The sequence below is a fragment of the Nasonia vitripennis genome (genome assembly GCF_009193385.2).
Source record: "Nasonia vitripennis strain AsymCx chromosome 1 unlocalized genomic scaffold, Nvit_psr_1.1 chr1_random0002, whole genome shotgun sequence".
NCBI lineage: Eukaryota > Metazoa > Arthropoda > Insecta > Hymenoptera > Pteromalidae > Nasonia > Nasonia vitripennis.
In genome coordinates this window covers 4963197-4984372 of record NW_022279588.1, presented here as the reverse complement: position 1 = coordinate 4984372, position 21176 = coordinate 4963197, and the positions used below count along the sequence as shown (strand labels likewise).

At 34.4% G+C, this 21176-nt stretch overlaps 2 protein-coding genes across 2 annotated transcripts; one reads left to right on the top strand and one right to left on the bottom strand.

The window, feature by feature from the left end:
- Positions 1-11892: 11892 nt before the first annotated feature.
- Positions 11893-15267, bottom strand: LOC103317382 (circumsporozoite protein-like). The gene is made up of 4 exons (XM_031927494.1): positions 15253-15267; positions 14608-14976; positions 11970-12251; positions 11893-11910 (listed from the first exon to the last, which is right to left on the bottom strand). Exons 1-4 carry the CDS (start codon positions 15265-15267, stop codon positions 11893-11895), a joined length of 684 nt encoding a protein of 227 aa, XP_031783354.1.
- Positions 15211-15884, top strand: LOC116416250 (ataxin-8-like). Its single transcript, XM_031923976.1, has 2 exons — positions 15211-15282; positions 15370-15884. The coding sequence occupies exons 1-2, from the start codon at positions 15273-15275 to the stop codon at positions 15663-15665; spliced, it is 306 nt and encodes a 101-aa protein (XP_031779836.1). The 5' UTR covers positions 15211-15272; the 3' UTR covers positions 15666-15884.
- The last annotated feature ends 5292 nt before the right edge of the window (positions 15885-21176 follow it).

Genomic DNA, 21176 nt, shown 5'->3' with positions numbered 1-21176 from the left:
TTTGTTGATTAATTTTTAGCATTTACTCTTTCTTTGTGTTGGCTTCTAAAAGAGTTAATAATTGCTATTTATAATTAATAATATCCCTAGTGAAAATAAAAAATGTAATATAGTGTAATAAAATATAAGAAAATGTAACAAATCGTACCATTTTGTACGTTTTTGTTGGATTTCGGACCTTTTTTACGTTTTATTACAGTTTGCTACATTTTATTACATTTTGTTACGTTTTATTACAATTTATTACAAATCCATTGATTCAGGATTTTATGGGGGTCTCTTCTTTGAAATGACAAATGTAACAATACGTAAAAAAGTATAACAAAATGTAAAAAATTGTCTGTAAGCATAATATTATATAAGAAAATGGCGACTTTTTTATTTTCTTACTTCTGCTTACATCCTTTTACTTTTTCTTACAATTTCTTATGTATTGTTACATTTTATTATAAAATTAATAATTAAAAAAATATATTGACTATCCCTAGTGGAAATGGATTGTGTGCCAAAGTGTGTCAAAATATGCCAGAGTGTGCCAAAGTGTGCCATAGTGTGCCATAATGTTCCAAAGTATTCAAATTCGGAAATTTATTACACTTTGGCATAACTTGGTATATTTTGGCACATTCTGGCACACTTTGGCACATTTCGACACACATGGGTTTTTCGGAAATTGAGGACTTAGAAATTTTTTGCACGAAATCAGGAAAACTTGTATTCCCGACGGATTCCTCTGTTGAGGCATGTTTTACCAACATTTACGGCGGACAGCAGCTTTAAGGCAATTACGGGCAATTGTTAATTAATATTGTAAAAGTACTAAGTATCTAAAGCTGCTTGAAGTACATGAGTTTAAATTTTTGTATTAACTGTAACGAGTACTTGTGGCTCAGTGGTAGACCTTCAGCTTACTAACCCAAAGGATCCGGGTTCAAGTCTTACCGACGATAGAATTTTTTTTTTTTTTTTATTAAATTATTTATTGTTACGTTCTATAACTGGGACTTCAAGCTCCAGGCGTGCCGTCGATATAACGGCATCGTGCATTGGCAATGTTTTGGCGCGCGGGCGGCGGGATATATCTCACTGTACCGAAGTGTGCAAAAGTGTGCCAAAGTGTGCCATAGAGTGCCAAAGTGTAATAAAGTGTGCCATGCTGTGCCATACCGTGTCAAACTGTGCTATACTGTGCCATACTTTGTCAAAAAAGAGATGTTTGTTTCCGAAAAACCCATGTGTGTCAAAGTGTGCCAAAGTGCAGCAAATTTCCGAATTTGAACACTTTGGCATACTTTGGCAGAGTATGGCACACTTTGGCACACTTTGGCACACTTTACCATACTTTGGCACACTTTGGCACACCCAATTAATTCCACTAGGAATATTAGGCGGTAAAATAACATATGTGATAAAATGTAATAAAATGTAAAAAAAGTTAATAAATCTGAAAATGTAAGAAAGTGTACAAAAACGTGTGAAAAAAAGGTCCGAAATCCAACAAAAAGGTATAGTTTCTTAAATTTTCTTAAATTTTTTTACGTTTTATTACAATTTATTACGATTTATTACATTTTCTTTCCACTAGGGATAATATTAATTATATCAAAATATAATTTAATTAATGTATCATACATTTTAATCAAATGCTCTTGCATTTTACTAATATTCAATTGAACATTGCATGGGCAAATATTAAATACAATTGTGTATAACGAGTTGAGCACCGCGGCCAACTCGTAGCGGTATGAGTACCGCTGCGCCGCGACGAGAGAACATAGAGTCGCGCGCGTGACAATAAACACGCGCGAATTCGGGGGCGCGAGAGAAGGAGAACGAGCGAGCGCGCGGGCTAGTCCTGCGAATACAGGACAGATAGTTCTTGGCCTGCGAAAGGTAAACACCGGTTACCTGACGCGACTTCGCTCGAAAGGCTTTTTCGGAATCTCGGCGTTCGCGATAAGTGCTGTGCCCAGCCTTTCCCTGTGTGAGTGCGGCACGTAATCCGGCCACCCTTGCTTCTGCGGTCCAGCGCAACATCCGTGAGAGCCTGTACGGGACCAGGGTCGTGATAGCCGAAGGAGAAGGTTGGTGAATGCGCGCAGTGTCTGTAGAGTGAGTGTGTGTGAGTATATCACTCGTGCGAGGGTAATCGCACGCGACATTCTCAGCGATACGCGCGTAAGCGCGCGAGTATTTCGGCGTCGCGGCGAGTCGCAAATTTGTTAGCGTCTCGCATTTATTATTTTGTAACATCACGTTTTTATCGCGGATTGAAATATAACCGTAGATTTATTATTTTACGTGCTTTTGTTATTATTTGCCGACCTAGATTACAAACGTCTGTTTCCTTACGTCCTCCCCGCGAATACCGCCGCCTACGCGGGCGTTAATAACGCAATTTTAACGCATCTGAGCAGCCGCGCGCGCACCGGGCGGTGCGTAGTTCACGAGAGAGAAAGCAGCAGAGTAAGCTGCGTTGCAACGCGGGTTGATCGCTGGCGACGAGATGGTCTCCGCCGCAGCGTGGGATAGCGATTCAGTTATTCAACGTTGGTTTGTTGAATAAAGTCTCACCCCGTTACAAGTTACTGCAAATGCTATATAGCAAAAACACCGCAATCATTATAATTAGTCTGATACTGTATATGTTCAAAAGATATGCGTGAATTATCTTTATTTGGAAACAGCCTATTAATACAAATTTTATGATCATCATCTTGACGTTTTTTGTTAATACTATCAAAAATTCGTATTACATTGTCTTTGTACCACAAACAAATCCAGTGTCTGTTTGTACTTGAAGCAGAAAAAAGTATTTGAATATATTCTTTAGGTCTATCAATAGGTTGAATATTAGACAATTGAAAATTAACTGCAGATTGCATATCAAAAATCGAGTAAAATTTCAAAATGGTGTTGAATTCAAGTATAGGGTTATCATTTAATTGACTTTCAGAATTAGAATAATGTCCAATTCCTTTAAAAATAAGTACATCCGTAGTATCATAAATTTATCATAAATTGTCGTACAACAGCAAATAATCTATTTTCCATTTTTATTTTCATCAGGTATTCCTGCGCTAATTAATTGGTTTAAGTGATTTGCAGCATGAATTTTTTCACCTCTTTTTTAAACAAATGTCACGTCAATGTTCTCTCATTTTTGATAATGAAAATTTTATGTTGCTTACTAGATAATAATGAGACATCATATTTTTCTATTGGTTTACTAAAATTGTATCGTCTTCATTTTCATGATAATCAGTGATGAATAATCAATATAACTTGGCGGCAAAAATTTAGAAAAATTAAAAATTGAAAAATTTAAAGCATGAATAGCAAAAATTTTAAAATTGAAATAATGAAATTAAACAATTTCTAAAACGAAAATGTTAAATTAAAATATTAGAATATATAAAATAACAAGAGTTTAGAGTATTTTTTCTATTTTAAATTAATACTTAATTTTAGTGCTTAAAATCTTCAATAATTAAAATTTTTACTTGTACCCCTATTAGGAATTGGCATTTTGACCCGCAAGAATGTGAATTTTGTAGTGCTAAACACTTTTTATTAGAATTACCACTTGAGAAAAAATATAGCAATTGTTGTCATAAAGAAAAAGTTATAATGAAAGATAAATTTCAATATCCTATTTGTTTGTTGCAGTTGACTAATCGCAAATCACAAGAAAGTAAACAATTTATGCGATTAATACAAAATTATAATAATGCTTTAGCTTTTGCCAGTTTTGGAGTTAAATTAGATGTTGTTCCTGGCAATGGCCCTTAAGTTTTTCGCATTTGTGGTCAAACTTATCATAATGCTTATTCACTTAACCCAGTAACCAATGAAAATTGAAAATTTGAACAATTATATATAATAGACAATGAAATAGCTAATGAAATTCGGTTTTCAACTAATGTAAAATGCAACATAAAATTACTAAATGAAATTGACAATATTTTACGTAAAATAAATCCTTATGCTAAAGCATACGAAATGATGCATGAAGTTAAGGAAGAAGAATTAAAACGTGCTTGAACTTCCATCATGTAATGAAGTTGCAGTAGTTTTTGTATGTGAGGAAGGAGAACCTCTATTTAATCATGATTTTTGTATTGATTCTAAAAATTTAAAACCTGAAATATTCTAATTATAAGTAAACATGTTGATCATATGACATATCCTTTAATTTTTTCTTTCGGACAAGGAGAATGGCAACCTAATTATGAAAGTGAAATTAAAAATAAAACCCAAGTTACAGCGTTGCTATAATATTCCTTTCCTTTAATTGTATGGAATGAATTTAATCCTTGTTTAAATTACGATAAATTAACTCAACAATTTATAGTCGATTCATGGTGTAAAATTGAAGGAACCAGATTATTTTATATTAAAAATCAGCAAGCAAAATTAAGAACTGAAACGTATCATGGATTAATGGATTATGTAACAAATAAAGCTTAATCAATTAATGTGAACATTGGCACAATGGTTATTTTACCATCAACATTTATTGGAAGTCCGCGTTCTTTGCAACAAAATTATATAGACGCAATGGCAGTCGTCCAAACATTTGGAAAACCTGATTTATTTGTTACTATGACTTGTAATCCTAAATGGATTGAAATTGTAGAAAATTTAAATGAGAATGAAAATACATTAGATAGACTTGATAAGTAGCTCGAGTTTTTCATCTTAAAGTAGCTGCATTCTGGAATGAATTACAAAAAAAAAAATTTGGTAAAATTATTGGTTACATCTATGTAATTGAATTTTAAAAGCAAGGATTACCTCATATGAATGCACTACTATATTTAGATTTTAAAGATGAATTTCATAGTATCAAATTGACAATATTATTAGCGCTGAAATACCAGATGAAAGTAATTATCCTATTCTGTATGGTATTTTTAAACAACATATAATTCATGAAACATGTGAAATTCAGAATAAAAATTCACCATGTATGGATAAATCAAAATTTATATGTACTAAAAAGTTTACTAAACCATTTGCTTCATCTACTTATTACAATGTAGAAAATCGATACCCGATCTATCGTCGACATAATGGTGGACGAATAATAAAGTATGGATCAAATCGTACTGCTAATAATTAATTTGCAGTCCTATATAATCCTTATTTATTGCAAACATTTAATTGTCATATTAATGTCGAGATATGCAGCACTGTAAAATCAATTAATATTTGTATAAATATTTATATAAAGGTCCCGATTCCACTTTAGTAGGTTTTAGCAAAGAGAATGATTTAAATAATGAGTCTGATATTACATCTAATAATTCAAATGAGATCACTAATGTTTTAAATTACGAGGAAACAGAACAATATTTAGCTACGCGGTACGTATGTCGGAGCAAAGCAATGTATAGATTATTCGAATTTAAATTATAAGATCAATCCCACGTAATTTATCGATTAGCGGTCCATTTAGAAAATGAACAATTTGTATATTTTAAACAAGGATCTTAAACAGAATTAATAGATCATAATGTAAATACTACATTAACAGCTTGGTTTGAATTAAACAAAATTAATTCTTTAGCACGAGATTTATTATATATTTCAATTCCCAATCATTATTTAGTTGATCAGTTAATCAGTAGTTAATCAGTATTTTGTTGTTCCTAAATAACGTGAATTATTTTACTTACGTATGTTGTTATTACATGTAAAAGGTGCCGCATCATCTGAAACGCTCCGACTTAGCTCGGTTTGAAATTCATTATTTTTGTGGTCCGGGATGTCGTGGTATTTGAATTTCTTCTTATTATTTGACTTATGCGTTGTTAGTATTTCGTACTTGGCTAACGTATTGTAGCCAAGACTAATATAGCTAGAAGTAAATTTTGTGTTTGAATTTTATTTTAAGTTTTTCACTTAAACAGATATATTACTGTTTAGGTTACTCTCCTTATCTAGAATTTTCTTCAGAGACGTAATGCCCTTGAAATATTCTAGAGACAAAAATTTTATAATGTAAGCGATTGTTAGTATTTCGTCGTTGACTAACGTATTGTAGTCAAAGCTAATATACCTGAAAAGAGAATTATGTTTTCATTCGTTTAAAAAAGATTTTCACTCAAACAGCTGTATTACTGTTTAAGCTACTCGTCTTAATCGGAGCTCTCTTCTGAGACGTAACGTCTCTAGAGTGTTCCGTTTGACAAAAGTTTTGTATAGTTGACCTTCAGAGGACGTATTGCCTCTGAAGTCGTACTACACAGATATTAAAATAAAAAAATTTTAAAATATATATTTATATGAGAGGCATATAGTTTTATTGTTCTATACGTTTTAATGAAAATTTAATTTGATTTAAAACTGCAAGTATAAGGAACTGACCGTATTGCAAGTGCCTCAACTCGCGCACAAAAATATTGCTCTGGCCGAATTCTACTTGAAGAGGGAGCCCTATTGCTCCATCCCGTTCGAGCTCGGTCGAGCGAATGAGGCTGAAGAGCTGGTTGAGGCGCCTTTTATCCCCTGAGGAACTACTGCGCAGAGCCACTGCCGTGCGCTTCCCCCTCCAGTGCGCCGACGCTGCTGCTCGCTGATTGGTTCGGCGTTGATCACTTTTTTGATATACTCCCTTTTTGGGACTTTTTCGCGTTCGCATTTCTCGCGCGTCGCTCGCGGAGTACATAAGTCCGGACCGTTACAATTCTTTTATTTTAATATTTTATCATCCTTGCAATGCTAAAGAACTATACAATAAATATAAAACTTATTTTGATCCTAAATTAAATGATGAAATTGCAGAACAAACTTGTTTAAAGAAAATTAATAATATTTTAATTTCACATGGAATAACGTTACGTGATTATGATTTACCTTAAAGTGACAAAACTATTAAAATTTTCAATTACTCTAATGATTGCGAAACTACTCCATTAGCACCTTCATATGATTCGAACATTATTCACTCACTTAAGAGACAATGTGATATTTTTAACAAGGTTATAAAAGTAATACATTCTGATAGAAAAACTTAAAAATTGATTTTGTGGATGGTCCCAAAGGATCAGAAAAAAAAGTTATTTACACAGTATATTAATTTCATATCTTAATAATCATCAAATTTCAGTTATATCTGTAGCTTCGACTGGTATAGCCGCAAATTTGTTACATGGAGGTAAAACAGTTGATACAACATTTAACTTACCATTAAATTTATCAGAAATATCAACAAGTAATGTAAGTCCCAATTCAAATTATGGAAAATTTCCAAAAACAATAAAAGTATTAAAATATGCGTATGATGCTATGATACAATCGATAAATTATTTAATCATTTGCATAATTCAGTAGAACCATTTGGAGGAATAGTAGTCATATTATCAGGAGATTTTCGTCAAATATTACCTGTTGTACGACGTGGAAGTCGAGCTCAAATTCTAGAATCATCTATCATAAAAAGTTCAATATGAAATAAATTTAAGGTGGGGTTCTACCAAATATTTAAACTTTTTCAACTTTTTTATTTCATTGTAATATTTTCTTAAATTTTGCACCCATATTAAGTATAAAAAAAAGAGGAAGATACCTAAATTTTTAGCAATTTTTATACATTTTTTAATGAAATAATGCAAAAAACTGTTAAATAATGGGGTAACTTGCAAAAGTTTCTTGCGCACTAGGTTTCGATTAAAGCTAAAAAATAAAGAATAAATATTTTTATTAATCTAACATGAACAAAGTTCGATACACCAACTTTTAAAAACAAGCTTTTGAGCATTTTTGACGTAGAAAAAACTGATTTTTGGGCCAAAAAACTACAAAACTTTTGGCTCAAATCAATATCAATAACTTTGTCCATTCATTAACACCTGTTACGTGGGATAGTCGGATGCTGCCAATTTTTCTTCTTTGCATGTAGTTTCCTTTGAAGTTATATATATCTTAATATCAGAATTGTTGTTACTTTAATTATGACTTTATCAAAGAAATTTTTGTTTGATAGATATAAATTATTTCAAATCAATTACATTATATGTATATAATTAAATCTCTCTCTTTATTTCTCGACCTTCATATCCTTCTTTCACATGGCTCGCATAGCTAATTGAATATAGGAGCACGTGCATTTGTCTAGTATATATCCGCTCGTTGAATTGAAAATTATCTAATCCGTCCGCTATTGTGAGAAAGCTGGAGATATAAGCGATGCAGTTTTCAAATATGTAAAGTATATATTTTGAGAAAGAAAATTTTGAAATTTGCATGAGCGCGAAATGGAGGAAACTGGAGCAAATAACGAGAACTGCCCTTCGTCAAGTGCTCAGTGTGAGAGCCAGGTCATCAATGCTCACCACTGGCTCCGGAGCTCGTAATATACCCATAGCATTCTCTCTCCAATGATATATGTTCGCACGTCATATAGCTACGCTAAGGTAGACTATTTACTTACTAGAATCAGCAAGTTATCTCCCAGATGAGGCCTTCCGTCTCAATGCCCTCAAAAAAAAATTTTTAGACGATGCTGAGACTAGCAGAACAAAGGAAAAATTTTTTTTATTTGAAAAAGCAGATGGATAAGAGGATAGCAACAGAGAACATGTAATTTTTTTTTGTTTTGTTATAAATGTACAAAAATGTTTATTATCTCATCCTTAAATCTAATCTAAAAATAACAAACAAAAAAATTTAACAGACATAAAAGAATCATTTGTTTTCTAAAACTAAACTAAATTAGCGTTAGTGCTCTAAAAAAAATATCACAGAAAGGCGATAGGAAAAGAAATTTTAAAGAAAATTTCCCCGTCCATGAAGGCCTCAAAGTCGGTCATGGCTTTTTCTTCCTCCTTTGCTGCTTTATAGACGGCTTGAAAGATGCCGTCTATAGACAGAGGGGAAGGTATCGGAGGTGGCTCGAGGAGCGAGGCGTCCCGCGCTCTCTTTTTCGCTACGACAGACCTCTCGCTTCTTCTCTCTAGTTCCCGCTGGATAACCCTGGCTCGTATGGCTCTGGAGTTTTTGCGATTCAGTAAGGCTCGCTGCATCCGCTGGTGGGGAAGTGGTCCTAGCGTCATCCTTCCTTTCTTTTCTGGTGGTGGTGTAGGGACGGCGAAATCTGATGGTGGTCTTGGTTGTAGTCTCAGGGTAGCCCCACCGGCGTCGTCCAATAAGGGCAGATGTACCACGGTGATGACTCGTAGGGTCGTGTGAGGCGGGGTCTGGTAATACCAGCCCTTCGCAAACGGCTTGCTACCGAAAATGAAGCGGCTGCTGTTGCCGGTGCAGATGAGCTGGCACCGTACGTTGTTTCATACCGTCCTTTAGTAGAGAGATACCGATTTGATACGTTAGATTGATTGAAAACTGTTTATTAACGTTCTGGCCAACATGACCTATGACGTGGAAAATATATGCAGAAAAAAAGTTACATGATGGTTATGTTAAAATTAATCAAAAATTGATAAAAAAATTAGTAATATGCTTATAAAACTTTTTCTATGAAATTTAAACCAAATCCCCTCATTGATACCATAACTAATGTACTTTTAAACAATATCCTAGAGTTTGAGCTCATTTGGGCCATTCGTTCCTTTGGAATCTTACGGTAAGTGAATTATGGACTCCCTACTATACGTAGGTATTATAGAGGTATATAGAAGGTCTAAAACCATCAAAATAAAGGTAATTATGTCTAAGAATAGTAATAAAAATTTGGTTCATTTATATAAGTATTTATAAATTTTTAATGAAAAATTATGATTTTAATTTTAAAGGTGGTGTTCCCCCTTAAGCAAACGTTATAAAGCTTATAATCGTATATATGCAAATTACAATAGAATATACGATCTTGTAGATTAATAAAATAAAAATAAACGAGGAAAACATTTGCTCTCACGCTCTCTTTAACAAAACAACATATAAAATATATAAAAACCAAAAATTAATATAGTTATTCTAAACTAAATATAACATTTAATCAGCTACTTACATATGATTGTGGACAAGTGCGCAAATACTCGTACAAGCGACTTTTATAGATTTTAAGCGACTTGCTCAAACGAATATTAATTGGTAGTGAGTCCCAAAAATGCATTCCTCATATTTTAAAGGAGCGTTTATATAATTCCACCGTAGCAAGCGGAATAACAAAAGCGGAGGAAACATTCCGTGCTGAACGACGTAACTCGTCAGTGACCTTGGGGAAATGCTCGGCTAGATAATTCGGTTTATTTCGCGTGAAAACTTTGTAAAGAGCTAGTTCGAGGAAAGAGTTACGTCTTTGTGATAGGCAAAGCTAATTTAATTTATTGTAGAAGGGTTCAAGGGAGGAATCTTTCTTCATATGAAATATGAATCTAACTGCATGTTACACAATGTATGTACCTCATTTAGTAGAGTATTAGAAATGAGGTACCTACTGTTAGAAATGTCATGTCCGTTTCATGAAAAACTATTTTTTACATGTAAGTCTTCCTTTAAAAAATATGGGTATACAATTGTACCTCGTATATCGAACAAATTAAGTGTGTTGTTATTAAGTTAAGAAAGAATAAGCTTGATAAATGGTGTGAGACCAATGTTGTGTATGAGATTTCGTGCAATGATTGTAATGCTACTTATGTAGGCCAGACTAAGAGAAATTTGAAAAAGAGAATAGATCAGCATAAAAAAAACGTCTTTAGATAAAATATTACCCATCCCCACACATATAAATAATTTTTCACATAGTTTTGATTTCGAAAATATAAAATTTTAGATAATGAACCAAATAATTTTAAAAGATTGATTTCAGAAAGTATTTTTATTAATATTAACAACAATAATATCAATAAACAAGAAGATTTTAACATGATTAGTAAACAATATAATAAATTGAGTAAATATTTAAAAAATTGGATTCGCTTACTGCGTAATCTCTCTCTTTTTGAAATTTCTATGTATTGCGTATGGCCGTCCATGTGTGCGTGAATAAGTGAGCTTGGGTATCCTCGGGTATCTCCGTACTGCGTGTGTATCTTATGTATACTTGTTCTATATTTGACTTCTACTGACTGAGAAAAAGTATACGACTATCGAGACCTTTGTGTCTCGGTTTGTGATATTATATAGTTTATTATTATGGTATGACCATGAATTATTTAATTATTGTATAACAACAAAGTTTATATTATTTCTATACATATTGTAAAAAATATTTTTATACATTTATATCTTAATTTTTTCTGTTTTTCTCAAATAAAGGCTTGAAGAGGTCCTCACCCTGGACGAAACGTTGCCAATGATTATACATTAATAGTTTGTGTGTTTATTTTCTGAAAAACCAAGGGTTATCCTCCTACGTTTGTTTTCCAATTTCAACTAATTTTACATTATGGAGAGGAGTTCTAATATTTATTGTTTTAGTAAAGGTTACGCCAAGATTTTTGGCGCTATCTATCAATGGAATAATAGATCCATCAACTTAGATGTGAGGGATCGAATCCGGATTTGTTCGCATCTGGTGCTGGACAGTTCCAATGAGTATAGCCTTTGTTTTAACTACATTTAGAAGCAAACCGTTATCGCGTGTCCATGCTACAACGAAATTATCATCTTCATTAATTTTAGCCGCTGTATCTGCAAAGTTACAAAGGATGATATTGAATATAGAATTGCAAATCATCCGCAAAAGAATGCATGATGATTTACAATGTTTTTAACACAGATATAATACTGTTTATGAATATTAAGAATATAAGGCAGTTTCAGTACTGTAGCTACTTCTGAAGCCTGACTGCAAGGGTGAGATAAGCGAGTTTGATTCGAGAAAATCAATGACTTTAAATAATTAAATTAAATAAGTCGAGCTTTAACTTGTATGTTCGCGTGATGTTAGATTGTTTTAGTTTCGTGTCGTTCATGTTTTTGTTAGACAAGTTCCCTGACCTGGAATGATTCAATTTACTTAATCGTATTAGATCATATTCAGAAAATCGTTTACTTACATCCATATCTTTAGGCAGTCTTAAAACATCAAACTTATTTCCGAGACGTTCAGCGGATTCCCGACGCCAATCTTTGTATGGAGGCAGATCATTGTACAAGTTAGTATTTACATCATCGTTCCAATCGTACGGGTTAAAACTGCGTGATCCGGGTACAAGAGTGGATGACCCCTTGAAGCCTGTGCCTGTGAAGTCTCTGGGTCCTGGAGTTAGAAATCCAGGCTGGCTGCCGTTCGCTGCGCGAAAACCGCGTCCGCGTCCCCTCAAAGGCAGCTTGAGCAGCTCGCTGAGACATATGTTGCTAACAACTGGTTTACGCGTACTTCGTCGTACTCATGCGATTGCAGCGCCAACCTTAAAATCTAATTTTACATAAAACTTTTTAAATAAAGCTTTCAAATGAATAACCGTGTCTGTAGCGCCGTAGTGTTAAGTTTAATGAATCGTTCTACCGAAAGAAAAATTCGATCAGACTTTCTGTTTTTCTAGAAGATTGAAAATACAAAATACTCCGTGGTGGATTTGCAAAGCTTTTGCGCCGCCATCCCCTTAATTATTTGAAGTGTCATTATTAAATATACTGTTAAATATTAGATGTACACTCGATGGTAGACAATTCTTGTGGAACGTTTTTGAAACGCTCCAATAAGATTGCCAGATTAATAAATTCTAACCACTCAAAAGCACGACTTCGGAAACGTTTTATAAGAATTAATACCGTCGAGTATAAATGCATACATTCAATAGAGACAACATTCTATGAAAGTAGTTATAGCTACTAATACACAGGACCGGTTTTAAAATTATAGAATAAAATAGAAATAAATTTTAAATATTAAAAAATGTTTTGAAACTCTTTGTAATTATTTGATGACAGTATTAATTATATTAACAAAATCTAACAAAAAATAATATTTATTAAACATTTTTAATTTTACATTTATAAAATAATGTAAATTGTGAGATTATAAAAATCGTAGCATTTGTATTCTGTACAAAAATGCAATACATAATACGATATTTACTTTTATATTAAATGATAACGATATCTTCAATTCCTAACGAAAAAGAAAAGTGAAAAAAATTGAAAAAAAAACGTTATAAACTGCAGATGATTAACTGCAGAGACAATTAACTTCTAAAAAAGTAAAAGGTTAGGCGAGTTTCATATATTCAGCAACGAAATAACAGATAAAAAAGAACTGAGATCAATCAACCAAAGTCAAGTTTATTACATTAATTCATAATGAAGCAACAACAAAGCTTAGTGATAAATTATTTAAATACATATTTGCTTATAAAAATAAATTGCGTCACTTGGGTCATCGCCAAAAAAATCATAGAACTTGATTTTATTGTTACAAATATTCCTACCAAAGTCAAGGAATCGTAAATATATTTTGTCTCTTGCAAAAAATTATAACATAAATCGTACGCTCGATCATAATTTTTCAAAGTCAGTGGATAATTAAGTTAATTTTTGTAAGAGATATAATATATTTACGATTTCTCCACTTATGAGCAGATATGCTATAGGCATACCAAAACATAGGCATACTAAAACACCCCCTCTCCTCTCAGAGTGTTCCCAATTAGCTTTCCCAGAAAAGCTAGGCAGTTTTCCTTCCAGAGATCCGCGCAGTGGCGTAGAGACAATGGTCACAAAAATGCACTCAGACTGATAGGTCTGCAGAGAGCCCGAAGATGAACATGAGCTGATAGGACTAGAGAACGACAAACAATACTTATAGTGATTGACGAGTAACCTAGAGGTATGCACCAAGACTGATGGGTTTCATGATAGTCCTTTTGGCAGATTAACACGTCGTACTGACTTTGACGAGTTTCCTAGAGGCCTGCAGGAAATCCCCAAAAAAGATGCAGAGGCACCGATAAGTTTTATGCATATACCCCTCCCTTTTTTTTCGTTTCGCTAGCAGTGGACGAAAATGCGTGAGTGTCGCAGATACCTGCAGAGATGAACGTTGTAAAGGCTTTTAGCTTTTGACGAGTGACCGAAGAGGGCCGCAGGAATCTAGAAATTACACCCGCTGGCAAGACCTATCTTTTTGTTTCGCTACCCACGGTGAAAATCAATTATTTTTTGGAAAAGGTCTGCAAAAGTTCTCATAGATTATCTCACGAAGGCAAGTGAATTTTTTATTTGACAGGGAGGAGCATGGTCAAGGGAGGTGTTTTTGAAATTAAGGGAGGAACATTTTTCTCCAATTAGAGGACTTTTCAGGAAAGTAGTGGGAAAAGAAGCTCAGCAAATCAGAGGATTTTCGGCAAAATAATGAAAAGTATGCTCCTGTTTTCGAGTATAAATAACCCCTCAAGATACACCGGAGTCAGTCACAGGTTTTTTTGCAAGCTGTCAAGAAAATGTCTTCGAAGAAAAGTTCATCAATGCAGCTTTCTCGGAGCCGACGAAGTCTACAGGATGCTCACGAGCGTATAGGTTGGCTGATCGCCAACGCACCGACTCTCCTGACGATGCTAGACTACGTGTCCTGGGCCATGGACATAGTAGAAACATGTAAGTTAATTTTCTTATTACTCCACTTTAAAGTCACGAATTTTTTAAGTTTTTAATTAATTTATTTGAATTTTTTTAATGTTGTAGTGCTGCAACCACCGAATGCTGCTTTGCAACAATTGGCGCCGCGGCGATCACCGGCAGCTGACCCGCCGCGTCGATCGCCGGCGGCTGACCTGCCTCATCGATCTCCGGCTGCTGACCCACCGCGGCGATCGCAGGCAGCTGACCCGCCTCGACGATCCCCAGTGGCTGACCCGCCTCGACGATCCCCAGTGGCTGACCCGCCTCGGCGATCCCCAGTGGCTGACCCGTTTTGTCGATTTCCGGCAGCTGACCCGCCGCAGCGATCCCCAGCTGCCAACTCGTCTGAACGATCCCCAATGGCTGAGCAGCCTCGGCGATCACCGACGGCTGAGCAGCCTCGGCAATCCTCGGCGACACGAAGAAGACGGTCTCACTCGAGCCCTAGTTCGAGCTCCAGTTCAAGCGGAACATCATCCAGTTGCGCATCGTACAAATCCGTTAAAAGTATACGCGATCTCAAGCGGATTCCTAAGATTACATCCTCGAATATGAAGAGAAAAGCAAATGGTAAAAATATTAAATTTATTCTAAAAATGATATAACTTAATATAATGATATAATTTAAAAAAAAATAATAATGCCAATTTGTTCTTATTTTTACAGAGCAAGAAGGCAACGAGCAGAAGAAGAAGAAGTCAGGAGAGAGAGAGACGTCACCAAAACCAGGAACATCTACAATGACTTCAGGTAAAAATGCTTTAACAGTAAATTAGTTTTATTTTGTATTATTTTTTATACAATAAATTTATTTTTTTGTTCGTTTAATTTTTTCAGAGGTTACGAGGCCAGTACCGAGACGTGGTATTTTACAATTGAAAAGGACAGACAGTCAACAGCAGCATCAACAGCAGCAACAACAGCAGCAGCAACAGCAGCAACAACAACAGCAGCAGCAGCAACATCATCAGCAGCATCAGCAGCAGCAACAGCAGCTGCAACCACAGCCGCAGCAACAACAGCAACAGCGACCACAGCAACAACAACGCAATTTACCGAGGATTATAGATGATGAGATAATAATAGATCATGTAAACGTAAATAAAATTTACAAAAATTATAAAAAAAAATAAATTTAAAGAACTATGAACACCTCACCGTTAATTAAAACTTTGAATTCCGGAAAATTCCCGCCAGCGCTGACCGTTGGTTAACTGAAGCTGATGCGCATGCGCGTCAGCTACGGTTAACCTACGACGGACACTGGCGGGAGTTTTCCCAAATTCAAAGTTTTATTTAACAATAGGTGTACGAAATTTTTAGAAAAGTTGAAAAAATTGTAAAATATTTCAGAAAATTTAGGTATGATTTTTAAATTGAATTACTCTGCTCTTTGTCTTCGTTTTAGTGTAAGTAAATAAATAAACTAATCTAATAAATTGACTACGTGTAAATAAGAGGTGATGACAAATTTCAATCCCTTTTCAAATTAATAATAAAAGTTTTCATATTTTTTTTTTTATAATAAAAAATAACAACTGTGTACAAAATTTTTTGAAAAGTTAAAAAAATAATCGTAAGAATTTTAATTTTTCTAAAAAAAATCATTTTATTCAATAATTTTTTTCATAGTACATTTCAATAATTATTATCAACTTCGTCTTGACTAAATTTTTCAGACAAATAATTTAATAACCATGCTCTTATTGAAAGAGCATTATGGACGGCACATGATGGTTTTCTTCTAATAGAAAGATGGTGGTGCAAGCAAAAATAATTTAAATATTAAAAAAATAATGTGGATAAATTGAAGTATTAAAAGCATGAAAAAAAAAGAACTGAAGGAATGTATAAATACTTACATATTCGGCAAATAATTTTTCAACCACAGTGCTTTCTGTTCTCCCTTAACGAATATGTTTTTCACATCTCGTGTAAAGATTTGTAAGACATGTTGAAATCGATGGTATGGAATGTCACCAGAATTCCATTCAATTCCATGGTGACTTTTTTCTAGTCAATGTATCATACATTTTTCTTCCTCTGTAAGTTCTTCCCACGGCATTGAAGACTTGAAGAGGTAACCAGTTCGTAAAGCTGTTTTTCTTATGTTGAGAAAACTAATTTCCTTGAAAATGAAAGTATCCGCAGCAATTCTTTGAAATCCTTGTATGTCAACAATATAAACATTTTCTTCCGGATATTTCAGTATGGTATTTTGAAACATCTTTTTGTATTCAAACATTGCAGTCATCTTGCAGCTTCGTAGAGTTAGTTCTATAAGACGAATTTATTGTAAATGAACAGATGAATTTTGTCATCCTGCTTATATAAGAAGAAACTCCACTTTGGTTGTCACACAATTGGTTGTCAAAAAGAAGCAAGACCTCATTGGTCTAAAAATAGAAAATTCATCCCCTCCCAAGTAAATATCCCTTCTCCTCGTCATGACTTACTCCTCAGCTTTTCAATGTCAAAGATGACCACTTCTCATTGGAGCAAAGATAGAAAACCGATCCCTTCCCAAGAAAATATCCCTTCTCCTTGTCAAACTTCCAATTCATTGGTAGTTTCTAAAATTTTCCTCCTTTTCTTTCGTAGTCTCGTCTATATATAGCAAGAAATTTTACTGTGAGGAGCAGACTTCGTCTACTACAGTACACGAAACTAGTTCTTTATACAATTCTGTTTTGTGAATGTTAAGTGAAAAAGTAAATATGGCTTCATTTCAACTTTTTGAACGCCTTGTTGAAGTAGTGCATGATACTTTGCGAAATATACATGAAATGAGCAATAATGATATTCATTATTGACTGGACATGTGCAATTCCACAATAAAGGAATTGAACGAAAAAATCGACAAAGCTAATCTTGCAAGAGGAGAAAAGCAGAAATATCAAACTTGTATGACACATCTTTCATGTGTGCAAGTTCAACTCCAACAACATCTTCAGCAAGGTGGTGGTCTACAATCGGAAGAAACTGAAGCTAGAGTTGAGTGGTGAGATGTAGAATCAGCGTTTCAAAGTCGAATTAGAACAGGTGTAGTTGTAAACATAAAGCATGTAGACATTCTAAGTTTTTTTTAACGATGCACAAAAGCTCTTCAGGTTAAAGTAGAAGATTGCTTGAAGGAATATAACGCTGTAAAAATAAATTCTGACTTTATCGCACAATTTTCTATGCAAAAAAATGTGAGGAAACGACAGACATTAAATATTTTACAAGTGAAAGTGTTACAGCATTCATGTCAACGAGTTTAGAAGAATGGTTCACGGATCATATCAAAGAACCTATTCTCACCCAGCTTTAAGAATTCCAGGAGAAAGATTCTGGCTGGACACTGACGAGTATTATCAGTTTGTGTATCAATATGAAAAAATATTCTCCAATCAAGGGGAGTTCCTTCATTTCACTTCCAAAGTTTATAGAAAAGAAAAAGGCATGTGTTAATGTTCGTAATAATGATAATCAATGTTTCAAGTATGCTATACTTTCAGCATTGTATCCTAGTGAAACTAATCCCAATAGAGTTAATCAATATCGTTTGTATGAGAACGAGCTGAACTTTGGTGATATAGAATTTCCAGTGAAACTCAAAGATGTTCCGAAATTCGAAAAATTAAATGATATTTCAATAAATGTATACATATTAAAAAAGTACAATGCAAAGTTCAAAGTATCACCATGCCATATTACAAAAGAAAAGAAAGAAAAACATGTTAATCTACTCCTCATTCAAGATTTTTACATAGATGAAAATGAAGAAAATAATCCTGATGATGGCGGAAGCTTGCCTAAATACCACTACGTTTGGATTAAATATCTCTCTCGACTTTTAAGCACTCAATTAAGTAAATCTCATGTAAAATCATATCACTGCGAAAGGTATTTACAAATATTTTACTGTGAAGAAAGGTTGGAAATGCACGAAAATGATTGCAAAAATTTAAATAATTATCGAATAAATTTGCCCGACTTTAAGAATAACATTCTTAAATTTGAAGATTACAATAAAAGTGAAAAAGTTCCTTTTGTTATTTATGCAGATTTTGAATGTTTGTTAAAGTCTACTGAAAATGAAAATGCTTTTCAGCTTCATGAAGCATATAGAATAGGCTATTATATAAAGTGCAGCTTCGATGACAGTTTATCTGTTTATAAATAATACAGACAAGAAAATGAAGATGAAGAGACACCGGCAAAATGGTTTGTTCGAGAACTGAAAGGAATTAGTGAAAACATTGATCTACTCTACAAAAATCCAAAACCAATGAGACTTACAGATCTAGAAGAATTATCTTTTCGGACGTCAACTGTTTGCCATATATGCCGAAAGCCTATCAAAAGTGAAGAACTCGCAGTACGAGACCATTGTCATCTAACAGGACGGTACGTTAGTTTTTAATGTATACAAATATTTGACTTAAATACTATACAACATGTAAGACTTTTTTTTCTATTTAGTTTCAGAGATGCAGCTCACAATTCATGCAATTTAAATTACAAGGATTCGAGGTTTGTGCCGGTTATCTTTCATAACCTCAATTATGACACACGCTTCATTTTGAAAGAGATTGCTACTTCTACAATAATGAATGGACAAGTATCTCTGATACCTCACAACAAAGAAAAATATATTTCATTTACGAAGTATATAGATGACTGTGACATCAGTTTTAGATTTATAGATTCATGGCGTTTTTTACCATCATCGTTGGAAAAGCTTGCATCATATTTGGAAACCGTGCCGATAGCAGTAAATGAGTTTAAAAATGATGGATTTACATATGAACAAATCAATCTTCTTAGACGAAAAGGTATATTTCCATATGATTTCGTAGATGGATTGGACAAGTTGATGATTACAAAACTGCCAGAGAAGAATGAGTTTTACAATAAACTAACAGATTCTCATATTATTGACGAAGACTATCACCATGCTGTTACAGTATGGAATATGTTTACTATAAAAACTTTGGATGAATATTCAGATTTGTACTTGAAAACAGATGTTTTATTATTAGCTGACGTCTTCGAAAGTTTTCGAGAGACATCTCTGAAAGCGTATAGTTTATGTCCTGCATACTTTTACACGACTCCAGGTCTCACATTTTCAGTAGCTCTAAAAATGACAAAAGTGGAATTTGAGACGGCAGGCCCCGGCCGGGTATACAAGAGAGCAGCAATGGATAATTTGCCTGGCGTAGGCAAGTTTCCGACCGAGGAGCGCTAGTAGCTACAGGTAAACAGTCTACCTACGCGCTGGTAGATGGCGTACGCGGATGTAACACAGGAGAGAGGGAGCAACTCGGGTATATAAAGAGCCCCGGAGCCAGCATCGAGCATTCATGATCTGGCTCTCAACTGAGCAGCGTGCGAATGGGAGTACTCGCTGCTTGCTCCATACTTCACCATACTCAGTAGTCCATGAGCCCCAGGCTCTCGAAGAGTATATGTGCAGTCCACTCCCTCTCCTTGTAGACTGAGATCCAGCATCGCTTATAATTGAATATTGAATGATTAAATGAAAGACATTTAAAGCATATAAACTATTTCAACCTTTGTTTAGCATTACCCACTCCCATCACCCCATCAGTTGTGTTACGGGTGTAGAATGGTAGTACCCTGCATTTAGGTGGCGCATCTGGTTCTAGACTCATGGTGAGATGGTAGTACCTCACACATCAGTCTAATAGCTGCGTGGTTTACCTAAGTTTGCAGGATATGTGTAGTGGGAATACCCTACTCGTCTCCCTCTACACACAAGCAGCTCTCCTCTGGTGGCTCGGCCATTACAGAGGATAGGGAGGTCTTTTGTCCACTCAATAGATATTACCGGGTGGATCAAAGACTGCTATCGCTCTTCGAATGTGCTTCTCTCCCGCTTTACTAATCTCGGGTCTCGAATCCTTCGCGTTCGCATATTAACCCTTCGCGGACCGTTTCAAATTGGAGCTTCTTACAGATATATATATATATATATATATATATATATATATATATATGCTGATGTTTATTGAAGCAGGCATTCGAGGAGGAATAAGTCAATGTTGCAATCGGTATGCTAAGGCGAACAATCCGTACATGTGACCATTATACGATAAGAATCAGAAAACGAAGACACTCTTATATTTTGATATTAATAATCTTTATGGATGGGTTATGGTGCAGTATTTACCAGTGGGAAAATTCAAATGGATCGAATATGACACGAATTCAAATTTGTTCAATGCACCACCAGACTCTGATACAGGCTACTTTGCTGAAGTAGATTTAGAATATCCTGAATAAATACATGATGATCATCAAGATTTGCCTTTTTGTGCAGAGCATCATACACCCCCTGGCTCAAAGCAAAAGAAACTGTTGACTACTTTGAACGATAATAAAAGGTATATCATTCATTATCTTGCGTTAAAACAGGTATTAGATAATGGACTTCGACTAAAAAAAGTGCATAGGATTCTGAGTTTTGAGTAGAAGTCTTGGCTCAAACCATATGTTGAATTTACTACAGAGAAGAGAAAGCGGACCAAGAATGAGTTTGAAAAGCTTTTCTACAAGTTATTAATTAATGCAGTATAGGGCAAGTGCATCGAGCGAGAACGATCTCGCGTGGATGTGCGATTAGTGAATAAATT